Source organism: Clarias gariepinus, chromosome 2 (assembly GCF_024256425.1).
Source record: "Clarias gariepinus isolate MV-2021 ecotype Netherlands chromosome 2, CGAR_prim_01v2, whole genome shotgun sequence".
Lineage (NCBI taxonomy): Eukaryota > Metazoa > Chordata > Actinopteri > Siluriformes > Clariidae > Clarias > Clarias gariepinus.
Genome location: NC_071101.1, coordinates 15376252 through 15393377, shown reverse-complemented (window position 1 = coordinate 15393377; position 17126 = coordinate 15376252). Strand labels below are relative to the sequence as shown.

At 38.7% G+C, this 17126-nt stretch overlaps 1 protein-coding gene across 1 annotated transcript; it reads right to left on the bottom strand.

The window, feature by feature from the left end:
- Positions 1-454: 454 nt before the first annotated feature.
- si:ch211-107m4.1 (heterogeneous nuclear ribonucleoprotein U-like protein 2) lies at positions 455-16944 on the bottom strand. The gene is made up of 14 exons (XM_053484070.1): positions 16325-16944; positions 12970-13105; positions 12776-12852; positions 12008-12147; positions 11521-11620; positions 11273-11385; positions 9281-9547; positions 9036-9158; positions 7668-7775; positions 7402-7570; positions 1432-1614; positions 1194-1255; positions 1010-1099; positions 455-726 (listed from the first exon to the last, which is right to left on the bottom strand). The coding sequence occupies exons 1-14, from the start codon at positions 16782-16784 to the stop codon at positions 652-654; spliced, it is 2103 nt and encodes a 700-aa protein (XP_053340045.1). The 5' UTR covers positions 16785-16944; the 3' UTR covers positions 455-651.
- Between the last annotated feature and the right edge of the window lie 182 nt (positions 16945-17126).

The following is a 17126-nucleotide window of genomic DNA, read 5'->3' as shown; positions in this document are numbered from 1 at the left end:
AACACAGTTATGAAAGTAAAAACTACCTTTATTTCTCCATATAATCCCCTGCTCCACTAGTGTACCTTATCCCAGTGTTTTACTAGCGCCTCAATAACATCAAGGTCAAAAGGACTGCATGCCTCATGTCTAAAACGATGGCCTTCCAGGAACTCCTTGAATGTCCCAAATGTGGAAATATCTTAAATTAACCAAATCATTTACAGACAGAGCCTTTTTAGAAATGTTTGCACCATTTACTGCAGCTAAGAGTCCGGTCTCCGTACTGTGCTTAAAATCATCTGTAAATGTTGATGAACCTGAAGATTTACGCATTCATTCATGACAGTCTTGTTTTGACTTGAACGCTCCACGTATTTAAGAAAATTGTAGGTGTTCAGACAGTAAAAAACACTGAGCATTTTGATTTAAAAGTAAACACACTTTAGAATACTGTAATAAAATCAGAATGTGGTACAGAAGTTGGAAGTGTTTTTGTAGAAAATGTATATAAAACAATTGCTTTTAAAATTTTTTTTTACACTTTCTGTACAAATCAACAGCATAGAGCCATAATATTTGTTTACTTCTTTGTAGATTCAAAGTTCAAAAGCAGTTGTTCCAAGTAAAGTCCACTACCTAAATATAATTTAATTGGGTCGCTGTTATGATTTACCAAAAGGCTTGGTTGGCATAATAATAGCTCTGGTTGCCATAGTAGCTCTGATCCTGGTTAGCCAGGTTCCACTGCAAAAGAAAGGGAAAAAAAGTTTATATATATTTTTTCCTGAATTACAAAGAAAGTCATAAAAACTAAACTGTGCAAGTCTTTACTACCAAGCTAACATACATTAATAGTCGAAAAATACAAATAAATAGATAATTTATTATCTATTAAGATTTTACGTAAGTTAACCAGCACGGTTTGTTAGTATGGCTGAATAGAGCATCATAATTTTTTTTTTAACTGAACACCACATTACTCTGGAGAGGTGTAAATGGTGTGAATGTAAATAATGCAGTTATTCACCTGTTCTGTGCAGGGCTGATAGTAATCTCTGTACCTCTGTGGATCACTGTTATAGCCATAAGGTTGTGAAAAAGCATAAAAGTTCCATCCCTGAATAGAAGAAAATAAGAGTTACTGCATGTAGGTTATTTACAATGTAAACAGCACAAGACATTGGGCCTAATAAGCTGCAGAATAAACTCACGTTTTGTTTATGGCATCCCCACTGTGACTGCTGTGCATACTGACTGCGGCTTTGGCTCGATCCTGGCAGACGAATAAACAGAATTAAACACAACGTAATAATTACAAGGATCTAATTATGGCAAAGCAGATGTTACTTTTTCGACCATCTGTGTGATGATCATTAAACTGCAGCAACAAATCTAGGTTTCACACGTGATTATCATCTGATCCTGTGTTCTGTACGGTTTTTCCCTCACCATGTGCATCAGGGTGATGTTTATGGGGACCTTTGTTGTGCCTCTTGCGTTTGGCAGGTGTAGGTAGGAGGCGTGTGGCTTCCAATTTGTAGCTCGAGAGGAGTTTCTGGGCTTCTTCTTGGCAGAGTTCGACAAACAGGACTTCCTCTAGCAGACCGCCTTGCTCTGGGAGCGTGAAACTCACTGCAAGGAGAATAAACAGCTGAGAATTCTTTTTAGCAATGGCACTGTTAAAGGGGTGAGATATACAAGGCAGCAAGTGAACATTCAGTTCTAGAAGTTGACGTGTTGTAGGCAGAAACAACAGAAAAAAACCTTTGGTATCAAAGATCAGTTTTGTGTATAACCAATTCTGTGCCAATCGTGTATGTTCGCCCGAGTAGGTGCGTTTAAATGGACCCTAATAATCGGAATAATAGCCCAGAGGAATATCAAATCTGGGTAAATCTTTGATAATCCGTTCAGTGTGTAAACATTAGCCACGTAAACACTTAATCTGATAATTTTTGCTTTTGTTGCAATAAATACAAATCCAGTCAAAAATGATCTACAATCACAGTTATATTAAAACTTCTGTTAGCCGCAGTTTATCAGTACTTTTCGTTCAAGTCTACTGTCTCACTGCTGTGCGGGTGGGCATGATGCAAAAGTTCATTTGTAGCGATGGTGCAAGCAAAACTGGATGCCTCACTTGTGATTTGCATGAAAAAAAAAGCAGCGTGCAGAGATTGGTTTTTCTGGTCTGAGGGTATACCTGTTGACATTATTTACTGAACACTTTCTTTACTTGGATCTCTGCAAACAATATTTGGACCGGTACTCTAAGGGAAGGTAAAAGTTTCTTGAACAGAGTAGTAGAGTATGTAACGGAAACATCCTCAAAAAGAAAAAGTTCAAAAGTCTACCATCAGCTGGAACATAGATGCTTATAGTTTTCTGGGATTCTCAAGGGCCAGTACTGGAACATTATCAGTTAAAAAAAAAAGTTCAACACAGAGGACTGCAATCCAAGGCAGTTGTGATCTCACATGACGATGCACGTCTGCACACTTCTGTCCACACTTTAACACACGTTAAAGCATCCTCCCCGTAGTCCTAATCTTGCTCAATCGGACATTCATCTGTTTACAGTGAATTCATGGCTCAGCCTAAAATTTGTTTTATTGGGTGAATAAGAAAGCTTGTTGACAAATGGACAAATGGTGTATTTAAAAGCAAGGAGATTGTCAAAAATGATGTATTCGTATTTCGTAAATAAAAAACAAATTCTACAGCCAGAGTGCGGAAAATTTTTGAGTCACCCTCATATATTCTTTCTGTACATGTTAACCCACTGTGGTGCTAACGTTAGGTGACTCGAGTTAACAGTAGTGTTATTTTCGTCAACAAAAATAATGACGAAAAATATTTAACCATTTATTTCTGTGACTAAGACGAGACAATAACGAGACAGTAGGAATATCAATGAACAGTGACGAAATCAGCATGCAATATTGTTGACGAAAAAAGATGAAACTAAATATGGGTTAAAAAAATGTAACTCACAAAACATCTGTCTATTTTTGTCAACATATAATTTCTGTCACAATCCACCGTGATACGGTGTTCATTTATTATGGCAAGAGCAGCAGTGCTTCCCAGGTCACAGCATGCGTCATATCAGGAGTAGTTTGCACGCTCAGTGACCAGACGTTACAAGCTCAGTCATCTTTAGCTCTTCGTCATGACAGCAGTATTATTTGGGTGAAAGAGAAGAGACGATATTTGGTCCCATTTTCTTTATATTGAACCGGAGAAAAAAAGCTGATGTGTACCGTTAGTAATAGGAAAAACAGTGTGGTCACACAATTGCTGGGAAAGATACCACAAACCGAAGAGATGCACCAAGGCACCAATAATCACTCAGTTTTACAGGCTCTTTGTGATTATTATGTTACCACATGTTAAGATAATTATGATGTGATGTATGTAATTGTATTTCATAATTAAACCGTTGCCAAACACATTAAGCTAATAGGTTAGCAAATGATTGTGACCCATAGGAGCATCCCTCCTAGTGTGGAAATTCATATATACACATATCCAGTCTTATGCAAAAGTTTAGCCATTCATTAGTTAATGCCAATTTCAACGCTTTACAAATACTTAGACCCCTAAACCTTGTGCACACACTTGCGGGAACTCAACAACCATGGGTTCCTCTAAGCAGCCGCTTAAGACTCTGAAAACGAAAGTTATTGATGCCCACAATGCAGGAGAAGGCTACAAGAAGATAGCAAGCATTGTCAGCTTGCAGTTTCCATAGTGAGAAATGTAATTAAGAGATGGCAGTTCAGGGGAACTGTGGAGGTCACAGATGAGTTTTTGGTTTTCCAAGATGAGATCTGGAAAACCAAAAAACTCTCAAAGAGAGAACTGATCGTACGCTGGTCAGAAAGAAAAAACCAACACCAGGAGTGGTGGTGCACCGTTCCACTGTGCAGCAATGTTTGCACAGACAAAACCTTCATGGAAGAGTCAGCAGAAGAAAACCGTACCTGCGTCCCAACTAACGTCAAAATTATGCAACAGAGCATCTACAGAAGCCTGATGCGTTTTGGAAACCAGTGTTGTGGGCTAATGAAGTTAAAATAGAACTCTTTGGCCACAATCAGCAAAGACATGTTTAGAGAAAAAAAGGAGCAACGTTTCATGAAAAGAAGACCTTGCCAACTATTAAGCATGGGGGTGGATCTATCATGCTTTGGGGTTGTGTTGCAGCCAGTGGCACAGGAAACATTGCACGGTGAAGGGAAGAATGGATTCCACTAAACACCAGCAAATTCTGGAAGCAAATATCACACAGTATATCACAATATATAAAGGTAAAGCTGAAAAAAAGGATGGGTTCTTTAACAGGGCAATGATCCTAAACATACCTCGAAATCCACAATGGATTACCTCAAGAGACGCAAGATATAGGTTTCCACAGTCCCCAGATTTAAACAGCATTTGAAAATTTGTGGGTAGATCTTAAACAATTTGTGCATGCAAGTCGACCAAAGAATATTACAGAACTAGAAGCCTTTTGCAAGGAAAAATGGAAGAAAATCCCAAGTACAAGAATTAAAAGACTTTTAGCTGGCTATAAAAAGCGTTTGCAAGCTGTAATATCGGTCAGAGGAGGTGTTACTACTGTAAATATGTATGTTATGTAGGGTGCCCAAACTTTTGCACAGTTCCACAATAAACACACATATATATATATATATATATATATATATATATATAATTGTTATACATGTTTATTGTTAAAAGAAAGATAAAAGCATACATTTTGAATGTTAAGATAATTATTTTGTGAAAAACCTTAAAAAAATTGTTTTGACTAGACTGGCTGTAGGGTAAATTAATAATCTTATTGCTAAAATGTTGTCTAGACTAAAATACTTAAAAGGTTCCTCTGACTAAAACTAGACTAAAATGTCCAGACTTTTAATCGACTATAACTTGACTAAACAAAAATATTTATCATATTTGGTCAATCTTATCCTAACAGGGACACTCATCCCAGGACTAGGACTAAAATTTAAAATAGCTGACCAAATCAACACTAGTTTACAGAAAGGAAATTTAGCTTTCATTTCCAATCAGTAAACTCTCCCCCATCAGTCTTTACCTCAGACTTACATTTACTCAATCATTGGCTGAGGAAGAGGCCCTGATTGCCTGGCCATTTCACATCTAACCAATCATAGACGAAACTGAATTCTTGTAACCAATCATAACGCAGAAGGTGTGATCAATCAAAAAAGACTGTGAGCCTTGGCTCAAAGTTTTTTATGAGATATTTAGCTAATTACAATTAAACACTTTACAGGGAGCAGAACCACTTTGTACATGAAAAAATTTTGATTTGTTTACATGCTTTGATGCATGTAAAAGCACATTTAAATCAGATCAGTGTTCATGTAAAGAGTTCAGTTAAAATCTTTTATATGCTACGTGGTGATTTTAAATTCAAATTCCTCTACAATCATCCGTAGCTGGAAGTTCTCAGGGGGTCGGGTGTGCAATCATGTGTGTCTATGCTTAATACCCCTTCCCATCTGTGTGGTTGCAGCAGTTCAAGAAGCTCTTGTCTCAAAGGAAGCACTAACCAGTAACCCGGAGAAAGTCCTGTAACCTTTTGCAGTTGTGGTAAAATGTAGTCCAATAGTCCATATTTCTTTATACACATATAACCAGATTTTTGGTTAAAGTTACATTTTTAAATGTATTGTGTCTTTTATAGTTCTTAGGGGAAAAAATCTGAATTTATAGGACTGTATGCAATGTAAAGTTGAGCTACAAAAACAATGTGAGTAAAGAAAATAATATACATTTCGTCTTTTCACAGCTTTGTGTGATTTATGAGAACAGAAAGTGAAGATAGTACACTTACACATTACCTTACTGTTATCTTCATAGATCGCCGCTGTTCCTACAGTTCATATATCATATTGTATAGCTCAATAGACTTGTTTACTACTTATTTATTTTGTGGATCATATAGATGTTTTTTTTTATGATTATGTTCTTGTGTTTTTGCTCATCCCTTACTTCTATTCTATTCCAATTTATCTGACTTGTTTGTTTATGGAGCACTGCAAGAATTTTTCAGAAAGCTTACATTTTATGCAACAAGAATTTTAAAACAAATGTAGGGCAAATGTTTATATGTCTTTGGCTACATGCCATTACAGATCCATTACCATCTAAATTAATCAATGCCAATCTCAGGTTATTAAAACTTAAATGCATTTTTTTTTAAAGCAATAAGACACTAGTACCCTGTCCAGGGTGTACCCTGCCTCGTGCCCTAAGTCTCCTGGGATAGGCTCCAAGTCCCCTGGTCCCTAAATACAGGATAAAGTGGTATAGAAGATGAGTGAGTAAGATACTAGTTTAGAAATTTATTAGGGATAAACTGATAAAGCTATAACTGTATTTTTTTTTTTTTTTATTAATTATATTCAGAATTTTTATTGATGCGAAGCTGCTTTGTAAAAATTTTAGAATAATATGCATATAATATATTCAAGCACACTACAGTGATAAGACTCTTAACTGCAGTAAAACATTTTAACATTGCTAATGTAAAAAAAAAAAGCCATATGTCCTTTGTTCTTGTGAACAAATCAGCGAGTAGAACACCTGATACTTGAAAATCTATGAATAACTTGTCACCAACTCTACACACAATCACTCACCAGCACCACTTTCACGTTACAGGAACTAGGCTGGGAGTTATTGCCACGTCCTCTGTACAGTCCTGACCTCACTCCAAGACATTTCTACCTGTTTGGGCCATTAAAGGAGTTCCTGAGAAGCCAGCGTTTTAGAAATGAAGCTGGCAGTCCAATCATGGCTCCTTTATACTGAGAAAACGTCTTTTACCTGGATAGAATTGAAGCACTAGTAAAGTGCATTAGTGTAGGAGGGGGTTTATATAGAGAAATAAAATGTAATTTTTACTTGCTTAACTGTGTTCTGTTATTCTGCACAATCAAAAGTCCTGATTTGACTTGAACACACCTCATAGCATTTTCCTTTAGAGTATTTACCTCACAGTAATAACCTCCACGAATTCACCGCTAGTTTGTTCCATTACAGGAGTTCTTGGGAGGCCAGCGTTCAGACGTGAAGTGGCGTTTTGAGAGAACTTTCTGCCTGGATGGTATCTGTGCCATAGTGAAATGCTAGGATAAGTGCATTAGTGTAGCCGCGGATTTTAGAGAGAAATAAGAGTAAGTTTTACTCTTATAACTGCATTTAGCATTATTTCTCCACCCCAGAAATCAGTAGCATGGTCCAGGGCAGTACTTCCTTACTAGAGTTAAATCAGGCATGTTATTGCAAAGCAAGCACAAAAAACTAATCTATCAGGGCATGGCCTTGAGAGTTAGATGGAAAGCACATTAAAAGGTAAAAGGGTATGTGTGAACTGACCTTTGCTTTTTAAAAGTGATATTTCAGGCAGCACTGCACCCTCCCTCTGAGCTTTCTGCTGCAGACGTCTCTTCCACTCCTCATCCGATGGGACGAGTACCACCGCCTTTCTGTGATAACCGGAAAAACTCAGCAGCTTGTGCCTTTGAGCAGATGGGTAAATGTTCGCCTAGGTGAAGAGGAAATTAAGCAGCAAGGCAGGGTTGCATAAGTCGTTCTAAGGCAGCACGGCATCTGTGTATACGGCACATAACAGTCACACACACCTGGTCCAGGATGAAGTTCCTCCTCTTGGTTGCTGCTATTCTGATGAGTTGTGTAAGACACTGTGTGGCCTGTTGCAGCAACAGATTCTTGTGTTCTGGGTTCGGCAGCTACACACACAAAACACCAATAGCCTGGATTAAGGACATATTTGTTTTCTTCTTCTAATCTTCAACTGTCCAGTTTAGGTAAGCCTGTGCACGTTATAGACTCGGAGTCATGTTCTTGGTCGACAGGATTGGAACCTGGTGTGGTCTTCTGTTGTAGCTCATCCACTTCAAGGATCAGCACAGATTCTGATGTAGAATGTCAACATTACCTGAAACCTGCTGAACTGTATCTGCATGATTTCATGCCATGCACTGCCGCCACATGATTGGCTGATTAGATAAGTGTATAAATATGAATGTGTAGGAGTACATAGTGTTCAAATTGCAGTGGCTAGTGGGTGCATTTAATAAAGTAATTACTGGAATAAGATTTAGGTGACTATTGGATTGCATTAAAAAAAACTGACAAGCAAAGCCTTTATATTAAATGATGGCATGCAGTTCACACAACTACAATAAGTCCCCAATTTACGAACACCGAGTTTTGAATTTCTGCAGATACAAACGGACCGCAGATCTACAAACATTTGTAGATGTAAACAAATTGTGTTAAAAAAAAAAAAAATTAAAAACTGCAGTGCACCAGATACCAATATTAACAATTAAGTACATTAAATACATGAATACAATGTTTTCAGTGTGTAATTAAATTTATAAAATGAATTAAGTCTGGTATATTGTATTTGTGTGCGTGTGGGGTTGCAGGAGAAATGTGCTGACCTTACTGGTTTCAATGAATCAGTCCAGAAGCATAATGATAGAAAATGGTTGTCCTGTAAAGCTATCCTGATGGTGAATAATCCTAATTTCAGATAATCGTCAAGGAGACAGAGTTCACAGGCCAAAACAGCTCTGAGACAAAATGGCGTCCATTCAAGCATGCAGTAAACCTCCAGGGCTGCCTTTAAACGAGACCCATCTTAGTCACTGGGATTACCCTCGTGATTTAAAGGCGCAGTCTCGCAAGAGTATAATGCAGAACCAAAACACCTAATCTGTATTTGTGTTTTACATCGTACATTTGTGTCAAAGGTATACAAGACTCATTCTGTCAGACTTACAAACGAATCTGACTTACAAACATGCTTCTGGGTCGGATCTTCGTTAATATGTCAGGGACTTACTGTATGTCAGATACAGTAACTGTGTCAATCTGATAAAGAGTGAAGATTGGAAACTATGGTGCAGGTAAACACTTACTGACATTAGACAAAACAAAGCAACTGCAATCCTTTAGTGTCATTTCTGATTTGTGCTCACCCTCATGCAGTGAAGGATGGAGTTTGTGCTCAGCACATTGTAACGTTTCTCCGGGTTCTTGGCGATGTGGTTTTCAGCCCAGTGGCTCTTTCCAGAGCCTGGCATGCCGACCATCATTAGCACCTGAACATGAGAGGGAATGGAAATGGAAAAGCAATAAAATGATCTGGAAAACCTGAATCGTTTACTTTCTTACATGATTTTAGTGAAAGAGCTAAAGCTAAATAGAATTACAGAAAACATACCTCGCAGTCTTTCCTATGTGATGGAGGAAGTGGAGCTTGAGTTCGATGTACAGATACAAGCTCTGGTAATGGGCAGTATCCAGGAGGTCCGGGATACCATGTCCCACCCTGAGAGTCCAGGTTTAAGGAAACAGAGCAGTTTTTGCACAGGACGTGTGGGTAGAGAGCACGACCCGCGAGGGTGACGTCAGCGAGTTGAAACGCCACCCCGAGGAATCGGCCATTTTTGGAAAAAGATAATTCGGTTTCCCCACTGTCACTGATGAACTAGGGAAAAAAAGGGGACATTTAAATTAGAAACTAATCTGAAAGTGTTTTTTTTGAAAGTGAAAAAACAAAGCACTTTATTAGGGTGGTCCAAGAAAACACTCCCCACACCATTACCTCACCTTTCCCACCCTGGACTGTTGACACAAGGCAGGTTAATTCCATGGATTCTAGCCAAATTCTGACCCTACCATCAGTGTGTCTCAGCATTAATCAAGATTTACAGTTGTTAGCCCTTAACTGTCTAGTTGTGGTGATCCTGTGCCCACTGCTGCCTCGGCTTTCTGTTTTTCTTGGATGACAGAAGTGAAACTGACATGTCATTTTGCTGTTGTAGCCCTTCTGCCTCAATGTTTGACATGTGCATTCTGAGATATTTTTAGCTCACATGAAGCACACATACATGCCTGTCTTATTGATACAAAGAAATACAATTTTGTAAGGTTGCGTATTTTTTACGCCTTGTTTACACCAAGTTGCACGCGTCAGCCAAATACTCTTCCAATAAATTATTAAATTTGGCGCATACTGTAACTGTTCATAAAGTCACTTTTACTCAACATTTTGATTTTAGGACATAATAGTATGCTGTAATTCCAGATTTTTATTTTATTTTATTTTTTTATTATTTTTTTTTTTTACACACGCCCTTACCTTGGACTGCTATGGATACATTTGCTCTAATGACCCATGTTTTATCTTAAAGTGGCGCTCCACATGACTGCTTTTTATTATCACTACGTCTTCAGAACATATGCGTCAAACTGTTTTTAAAAATCCAGCAGCAAGAATAAGCATACATTGAGCTTTCCATTCATCTTTGAATGTTCAGTTTTTATAATGTATTTTCCTTTTTCAGTGTAAGCCATGCTGTGTCATGCATTCATTTCTGTTTCCTAAGAACATTATGGTCGTTTCTACGTCTTCCCCATGCTATAAATTTATGTTAAACTTTCATGTTCATTGGCTCTGTTGAGTGACGTGTATAGCCAGTCCCACCTCAAGGGGAAAAAGCACTATGTTCGTCCAAAAAGACACTGGCTGCTGTGATGTATTCGGCCTCAAAACTTCAAAAATTTTGATTTTATTTATGCCGCAGATTTATGTCACAATTGTATTAAATTCTGTCTAGCCAGTTTTATGTGATGCTGTGACAAAATCACCTAGAGAGATATACAAACCTACACACAAACAGACAATTGTTTGAGACTGGTTTTGGGTCCTACAATGTATAAATGTAATATCATTAAAAAAGAGCGAGTTTTGTCCAATGTACAGACGAAACCATTCTTTTAGACTCAAAACTCATTTGTTTAGCTGTGCATTTATTGAATGAGCACTGTGCTGTGTCCAAACTGACTGCACTGTATTTTATGTATAACATCTTCTATTTTTAATTGTTTTATTGAAATAGTTTAAAAAGTTATGATTATTTTCTTTTCTTTTATGTAAAGCACTTTGAATTACCATTGTGTATGAAATGTGCTTTACAAATAAAATTGCCTTGCCTTTAATTTATGTAGAGGATCGTAGATCCTTTGACAAACAGTAAGCATTAACATGCAATTTTAGCACTAATGCATCATGTATAATTTGGGTTTGGTGAAAAAACTAAATCCACCACAATTTAAGTAAAAACCTGAATTTTGGTTGATTGGGAAGACTACACTGATCTACATAGGATCTAGTTCTTAGTGTTGCATTACTCTTTACTGTACATCATACCGCATAGCAGCCGATGACATCGCCTTCTGAAAACGGCTCGCCAAATTCTTCCATCTTTCCCCGTGTCACTGCTTTGCCTGATCCATCAAATCCATACGAGAGCTCTTCCTCTCCTGAGACACACAAATATAACTAGAAGTTTGACAGACTGCAGAAATCAACAGTTACAAGGTTTAGGCATCATCTGCCAAGCGCCTCTTACTGTTGACAGTGAAGCAAAAAAGAAAGTTTTTTTTTTTTTTTTTTACCAAGCTGAAGGCTGGAGCCGTCCAAAGACCAGCCCACTCTGAGGACATAAGGCTCAGGGTCGACAGCTGTCACTGTAGCTGCTGACAATCTCTTCACATACTACAGAGAAAAAGCCACAAACCAGCAAGACTGAAAAAGCTGAATATCAATCCCTTTTTCCAGATTAGCGGTAAGAAAAATAGCAGAAATATCAAATTGCGACAATTTCTAAAGATATAAATATATACACATCTTGATATCCAAATATCATGACAGCATATGTGAAAAGAAACATGGTACACAAATCCATTTGAACATCCAATGAACTATTGATTACTGTCAGGTTAGAGTTATGAAAGTACTTAGAATGCTTATATAACGTTAACAACTCTTGCCCAGGCCCACTCCCAATCTCTCACTACCTAACAATTTGTATATGCTAAATATTATTCAATATTTAACTGGAATTCTAAGGTGTTTTACTTTGTCAAGACCTAAAAATCCCACCTTAACTTCGAATCCTACTTTTCCCCGAGTAAAGCCATGAGTCACTCTACACCCTGAATGCAGCAGAGGAAACTTCTCACTGAGTAAAGGCTGACCGCTGCTCCCATCTGTACCCACTTCAAAATGCAGGTCGCTGTTGTCTTTAAAAACAAAGAAAACAAACCAAAAAAAAACACAACATTACCATTTACAAGGTCATGAAGATGAGCAACGCATGCAGATCACCTGAAGCACACATACTCCTTCCAGTTACATGATGCTTAATTTTCTATCAATAAGTCTGTGGACACTCATGTTTGTCAAGACCTAAAAAATCAATAGTCAAAAGCTCAATAACTCCCAGTCTAGTTCCCTTAATGTGCAAATGGTGCTGGTGAATGAGTGTGTGTGCAGTTCCCACAGACAGATGTCAGATCAGGCCTTCCAGTCGCTGAATGCTCATGGAAATGGACTTTTTTAAAACGTTTGCACCATTCAAATGCTTTACTGTGGTTAAGAGTCTCATCACCGTACTGTGCTTGAAGTCGGTTTTACAGCTTCATTCACGAGAAAAATTCATCACAAGTTCCGTTTTGATTTGAAGATACCTCAAACAACTAACAAACTTATAGTTCTTTTATTCATTACTTTTAAAGGCTTAATCAAAATGGATCAATAGCTCAGGGACATTTAAATAAATAAATAATCAAACTGTTTTATTACATCATTACGACAACACAAATAATGTATAATATATAATCCCATGGCGACTCTTAAATTGAAACTCACATGGATCTAGACGAACTGTGTCATCATCGATGTCCATCTCATCCTCACCTGCAGGAGAAGGCTCTGGTGTTTTGGCTCTGATGACAAAAACAGTACAGCGGTTATAATAAAAAAAAAAAAAAAAAAAATCATTGACATTAACATGAACAATTGCAAGTAAATATAGACGGCTGAGAAGATCTTTCCAGTTATACCTCTTATATTGAATCTCCTCTTTAAACTCATAATAATCCCGGCTCCTCTCTGCGTGGGGCGTGGGCGAGCTGACATTCCTAGGCTCGTCCTGCTGTTCTGTTCCTGTCTCCTCTATGACAGCTGCCATGTGAGGAGCTGTGGGAAATGGCAGACATGACAGAATCTCTTTACATCATGGTTTTTCATTTTATCAGACGCGTCTCACATCTAAGGTCGCACTGTAGGTGCAGTATTTCTCATTTGCACCCCTCTACCCTGTCCGTCAACTGAAATGGAGAACCACTTAACAGATCTTAAATGGGAGGTGGATTATTCACAGCACTGAAACTCACACCTTGTAGGTGGAGCACACTGCACTGCACACTCCTAATCTTTAGCCCACTTTATCTTATATACTTACTTTTTTAGATGCAGAATGAGAAACAATAGCTTATTTCAATGAGCACTATTAAAACTGCCCTTAAACACTTCCTTCACTAGTGCCAGTAACTGACCACAGGACTACTGCTGACCACATTGGTCTGGTATCAAACTATTTCTCATCTCAACCACAGAACTAAAGCCAGCTGTAGTAGAACTCGTCCAAAAGCGACTCATAGGAAGATGACTTATGACAGCACAAAATGGACACACCGGCATAAAAAATTAAATTAAATACAGGAGCATCAGTTGTGAAACGTGAAAGGTGATGATTATAATCAGTGAGAGCAAAAAAAAATATTCTTACTTTAATGTAGACAATATACACTGCACAACCAAAAATAAAAGGTTGTCATTCTAGAAGGGTAAAATGATTGGGCTGACTTAAGAAAAGAAAACAACTAGGGAGATTTGAAATTACTGGAACTGGATTGAGAAACCTTCAACACATGATCAAAACCTGGAAGGATAATGCTGAAAGGTCAACTTTGTGAAATGTAGTCTGGGGGTAAAAAAAATCATGAATGGTTTTGTGAACACTTGAAGTGGCATGGTCGAAAAATCTACAAGAAAAAAAAAAAAAGATGTTTGGTATAAGTCAGAGCATTTCTATACAAATAATATGATGAGAACGAACAGGGTTGGGACTAAACAGCTGTGTGGCCATAAGAAAAACCTCTTGTTACTGAGACTAATAAAAAAAAGGCTTCAATTTACTAGGGAGCATAAAGATTGCACTTTGGAAAAAGGTCATTTGGTCTGATGAGTCCAGATGGAGCCTATTCCAGAGCAATCGATGCATCAGGGTGAGAAAGGAAACGCATGAAGCGATGCAATCATCATGCATAGTGCCCAGTGTACAAGCCTCTGGAGTCACTGTTATGATCAGAGCTCAGAGTGTGAAAAAGTGGTTCTGGGAACATGAAGAACCATTTTTACACATGAGCTGTGCACCACATTGTGTGCTGTAATCAAAGCTAAATCTTCATGTGTGATTTTGCTCAGGCAATGTAATACAGGTATCATTTCATACAATGTGAAAAACTAATCTTCACACTGTGGTTGTTCCACAGTCTAAACCTAGCTGAACTTGCAGCAACGCATGACACACTGAAATCCAGAGAAGTGTTTTATGTGCTACAGAAATAGCCTGGTGAGTGGTGGCGTAATGAGGGTGACTTTACACTAGGCGAAGAAAATCACACAGGCTATGATTAGTAATTTTACATTACATTACATTTATATAAGTGTGCATGGAAACAGTATATCAACTATTTGATTCATTGATTTGGCATTCAGTGAAATATGACTTAATGCCTCTGATCATTGTTGTAAGGGGAAGATACATTGCTGAGGACACCGTTTTTTACACCACACTCTCTTTCTCTCTCTCTCTCTCAGTGTAGAAGGCATGTCTTTGGAATGTGGGAAGAAACTGAAGAAGCACAAGGAAGCCCATTGAGCATGTCAAGAACATGCAAACTCCACAGACTGGAACCTTTTATAAAAAAAAAACAAAAAAACAAAACATTAAAACCTGATCTTGCCACTGGAGACAAATTCTTGATGCACAATGCCGATCAAGGTGTGGACCTGCCTCGCCTTTTCAGTCATGGAGATGATAGGCTCTTTCACTGTCAAAAGACTGTTGCTTCATCTCAGGGTTGTAGCTGTACACCCAAGTTTTATCACCAGTAATGATCCTCGACAGGAAGGACAGATCATCCATGGCATGCTGACAGAGTTCTTGGCAGACTGCGACATGATGTTCCATCTGCTCCTGGGTCAGCAACTTGGAGACAAACTTGTCAGCAACACGACACGTGTTCAAATCAACACAGAAGGATTGCCTGGACAGTTCCGTATGACACAGCAACAATGGCAGCAGGTTGTGGATCATTCTCTAAGGATCATCATGCACAAATTGTTAAACATTTGACATTTTTGGGGATTGAGCTCGCCCGTAAAAACTTGCCGAATCATGTCAAACATCTCTGCGGCAGATTTGCCCAGTTTTATGCAGAATTTCATGTCTGCTATTTGTTCTAACTTGGCAAATACATGTGCGTGAATGAGAGGAACCTAAGTGGAATGGTAAAGCTACAGAGAGCAGAGGTAAAGAAGGTGCAGGACTTTAAGTACTTAGAGTCCACGGTCCAGAGCAACAGAGAGTGTCAGAAGAACGGGTATAGGTAGGTTAGAATGGGTGGAGAAAAGTGTCAGGTGTGTTATGTGACAAAAAAGCATCAACGAGAGTGAAAGGAAAGGTGTTCAAGACAGTGGTGAGACCAGCGATGCTCTACGGCTTAGAGACAGTGGCACTGAAGAAAAGACAGGAGGCAGAGTTGGAGGTAGCAGAGATGAAGATGTTATGGTTCTCTTGGGGAGTGACAAGGATACATAGGATCATGAATGAATTCATCAGAGGGACAACCCATGTTGGATGTTTTGGAGAGAAAGTCAGAGAGGCCAGATTGAGGTGGTTTGGACATGTTCAGAGGAGAAATTGTGAGCATATTAATAGAAGGATGCGGAGGTTGGAACTGCCAGGCAGGAGGTCTAGAGGAAGACCAAAGAGGAGATTTATGGATGCAGAGGATAGGGTTAGGTGGAGGCAGATGATTCGCTGTGGCGACGCCTGAAAGGGAATAGCCGTAAGACGAAGATTTTTTTCTAACTTGGCATCCATGATGAAAGAGTGGACATAGTACGGTAATGCAGATGGTCAGCTCTTGATGTGCAACAGAACAATGTCTTTTGGCAAACTGACTTATGAAGGTCCCTGTGACGGTACGTGCAGCCTGGTGCTGCCGTCTGTTGGCGTGTTTCACGAAACCTTTTGATACCACCTCGTACAATACTATGCAATAGTAAATAAACATATAAATAAACATAACTGATAAAGGTTTATGCATGATCTAAAAATTTCCTTACACTGAGGACTGGTGTACAATGGTGTGGACTGGATTGTCTCCTGATGGACATCAGAGCTGTTGAGGACACCCTGGGCTTTGAGCTGCACTGCTTTTTCTTCTTCTTCTCTGTTCTTACACCTGGAGCAGACTGCTGAATCATTCTCTGTCTGTGTGCTCTGATCGACAAAACACCGCGTTTCTGTCCAGATTTGATCTCCTACACGTGATTGGTTTTGCTCCAGGGTTAGCACCCTGTCTCTTAAAGCTGTCTCAGGTGCCACCTCAGCCTGACATGTTTCCTCTACAGTCTGAGAGTCTAAATGCTTTAAATCTGCACTTTGTTCATGTTGTGTAGTGTTAATGGCTGACAGCAGGCGATCCACAAGCTCAGCCTTCAGCCCTCTGGAGTCGAGTCCACGCTCGCGCAGGCTGGCCCGCAGCTCGGCCACCTTCAGCTTCCTCACGTCCTCCAACAACATTCCGAAATAACCGGCGGTTAAACAGAATAAATTAAAAATACAACCGAAAGTTAAACTCTATACGCGTTTTTAGAGCTTGACAACAATAGTAAAAATATTAAACAATAGTAAAATATATAAATAAATAAAACAGAACAACACAACACACACAGCAGCTGGTTGCCCCGGAAAAATTTAAGAAGTCGTCCTGACTGCTTATTGGTCAAACACCAACAAGCCCTGCCCACTATAGAAGCGTTCTGACCCGTCCCCTTTCCGTTTAACAAAATGTATCTTAAATTAAATAAACTATGTACATTTTAAAATAATGTAGAAACAATAATAAAAACAAATAAACAAAAC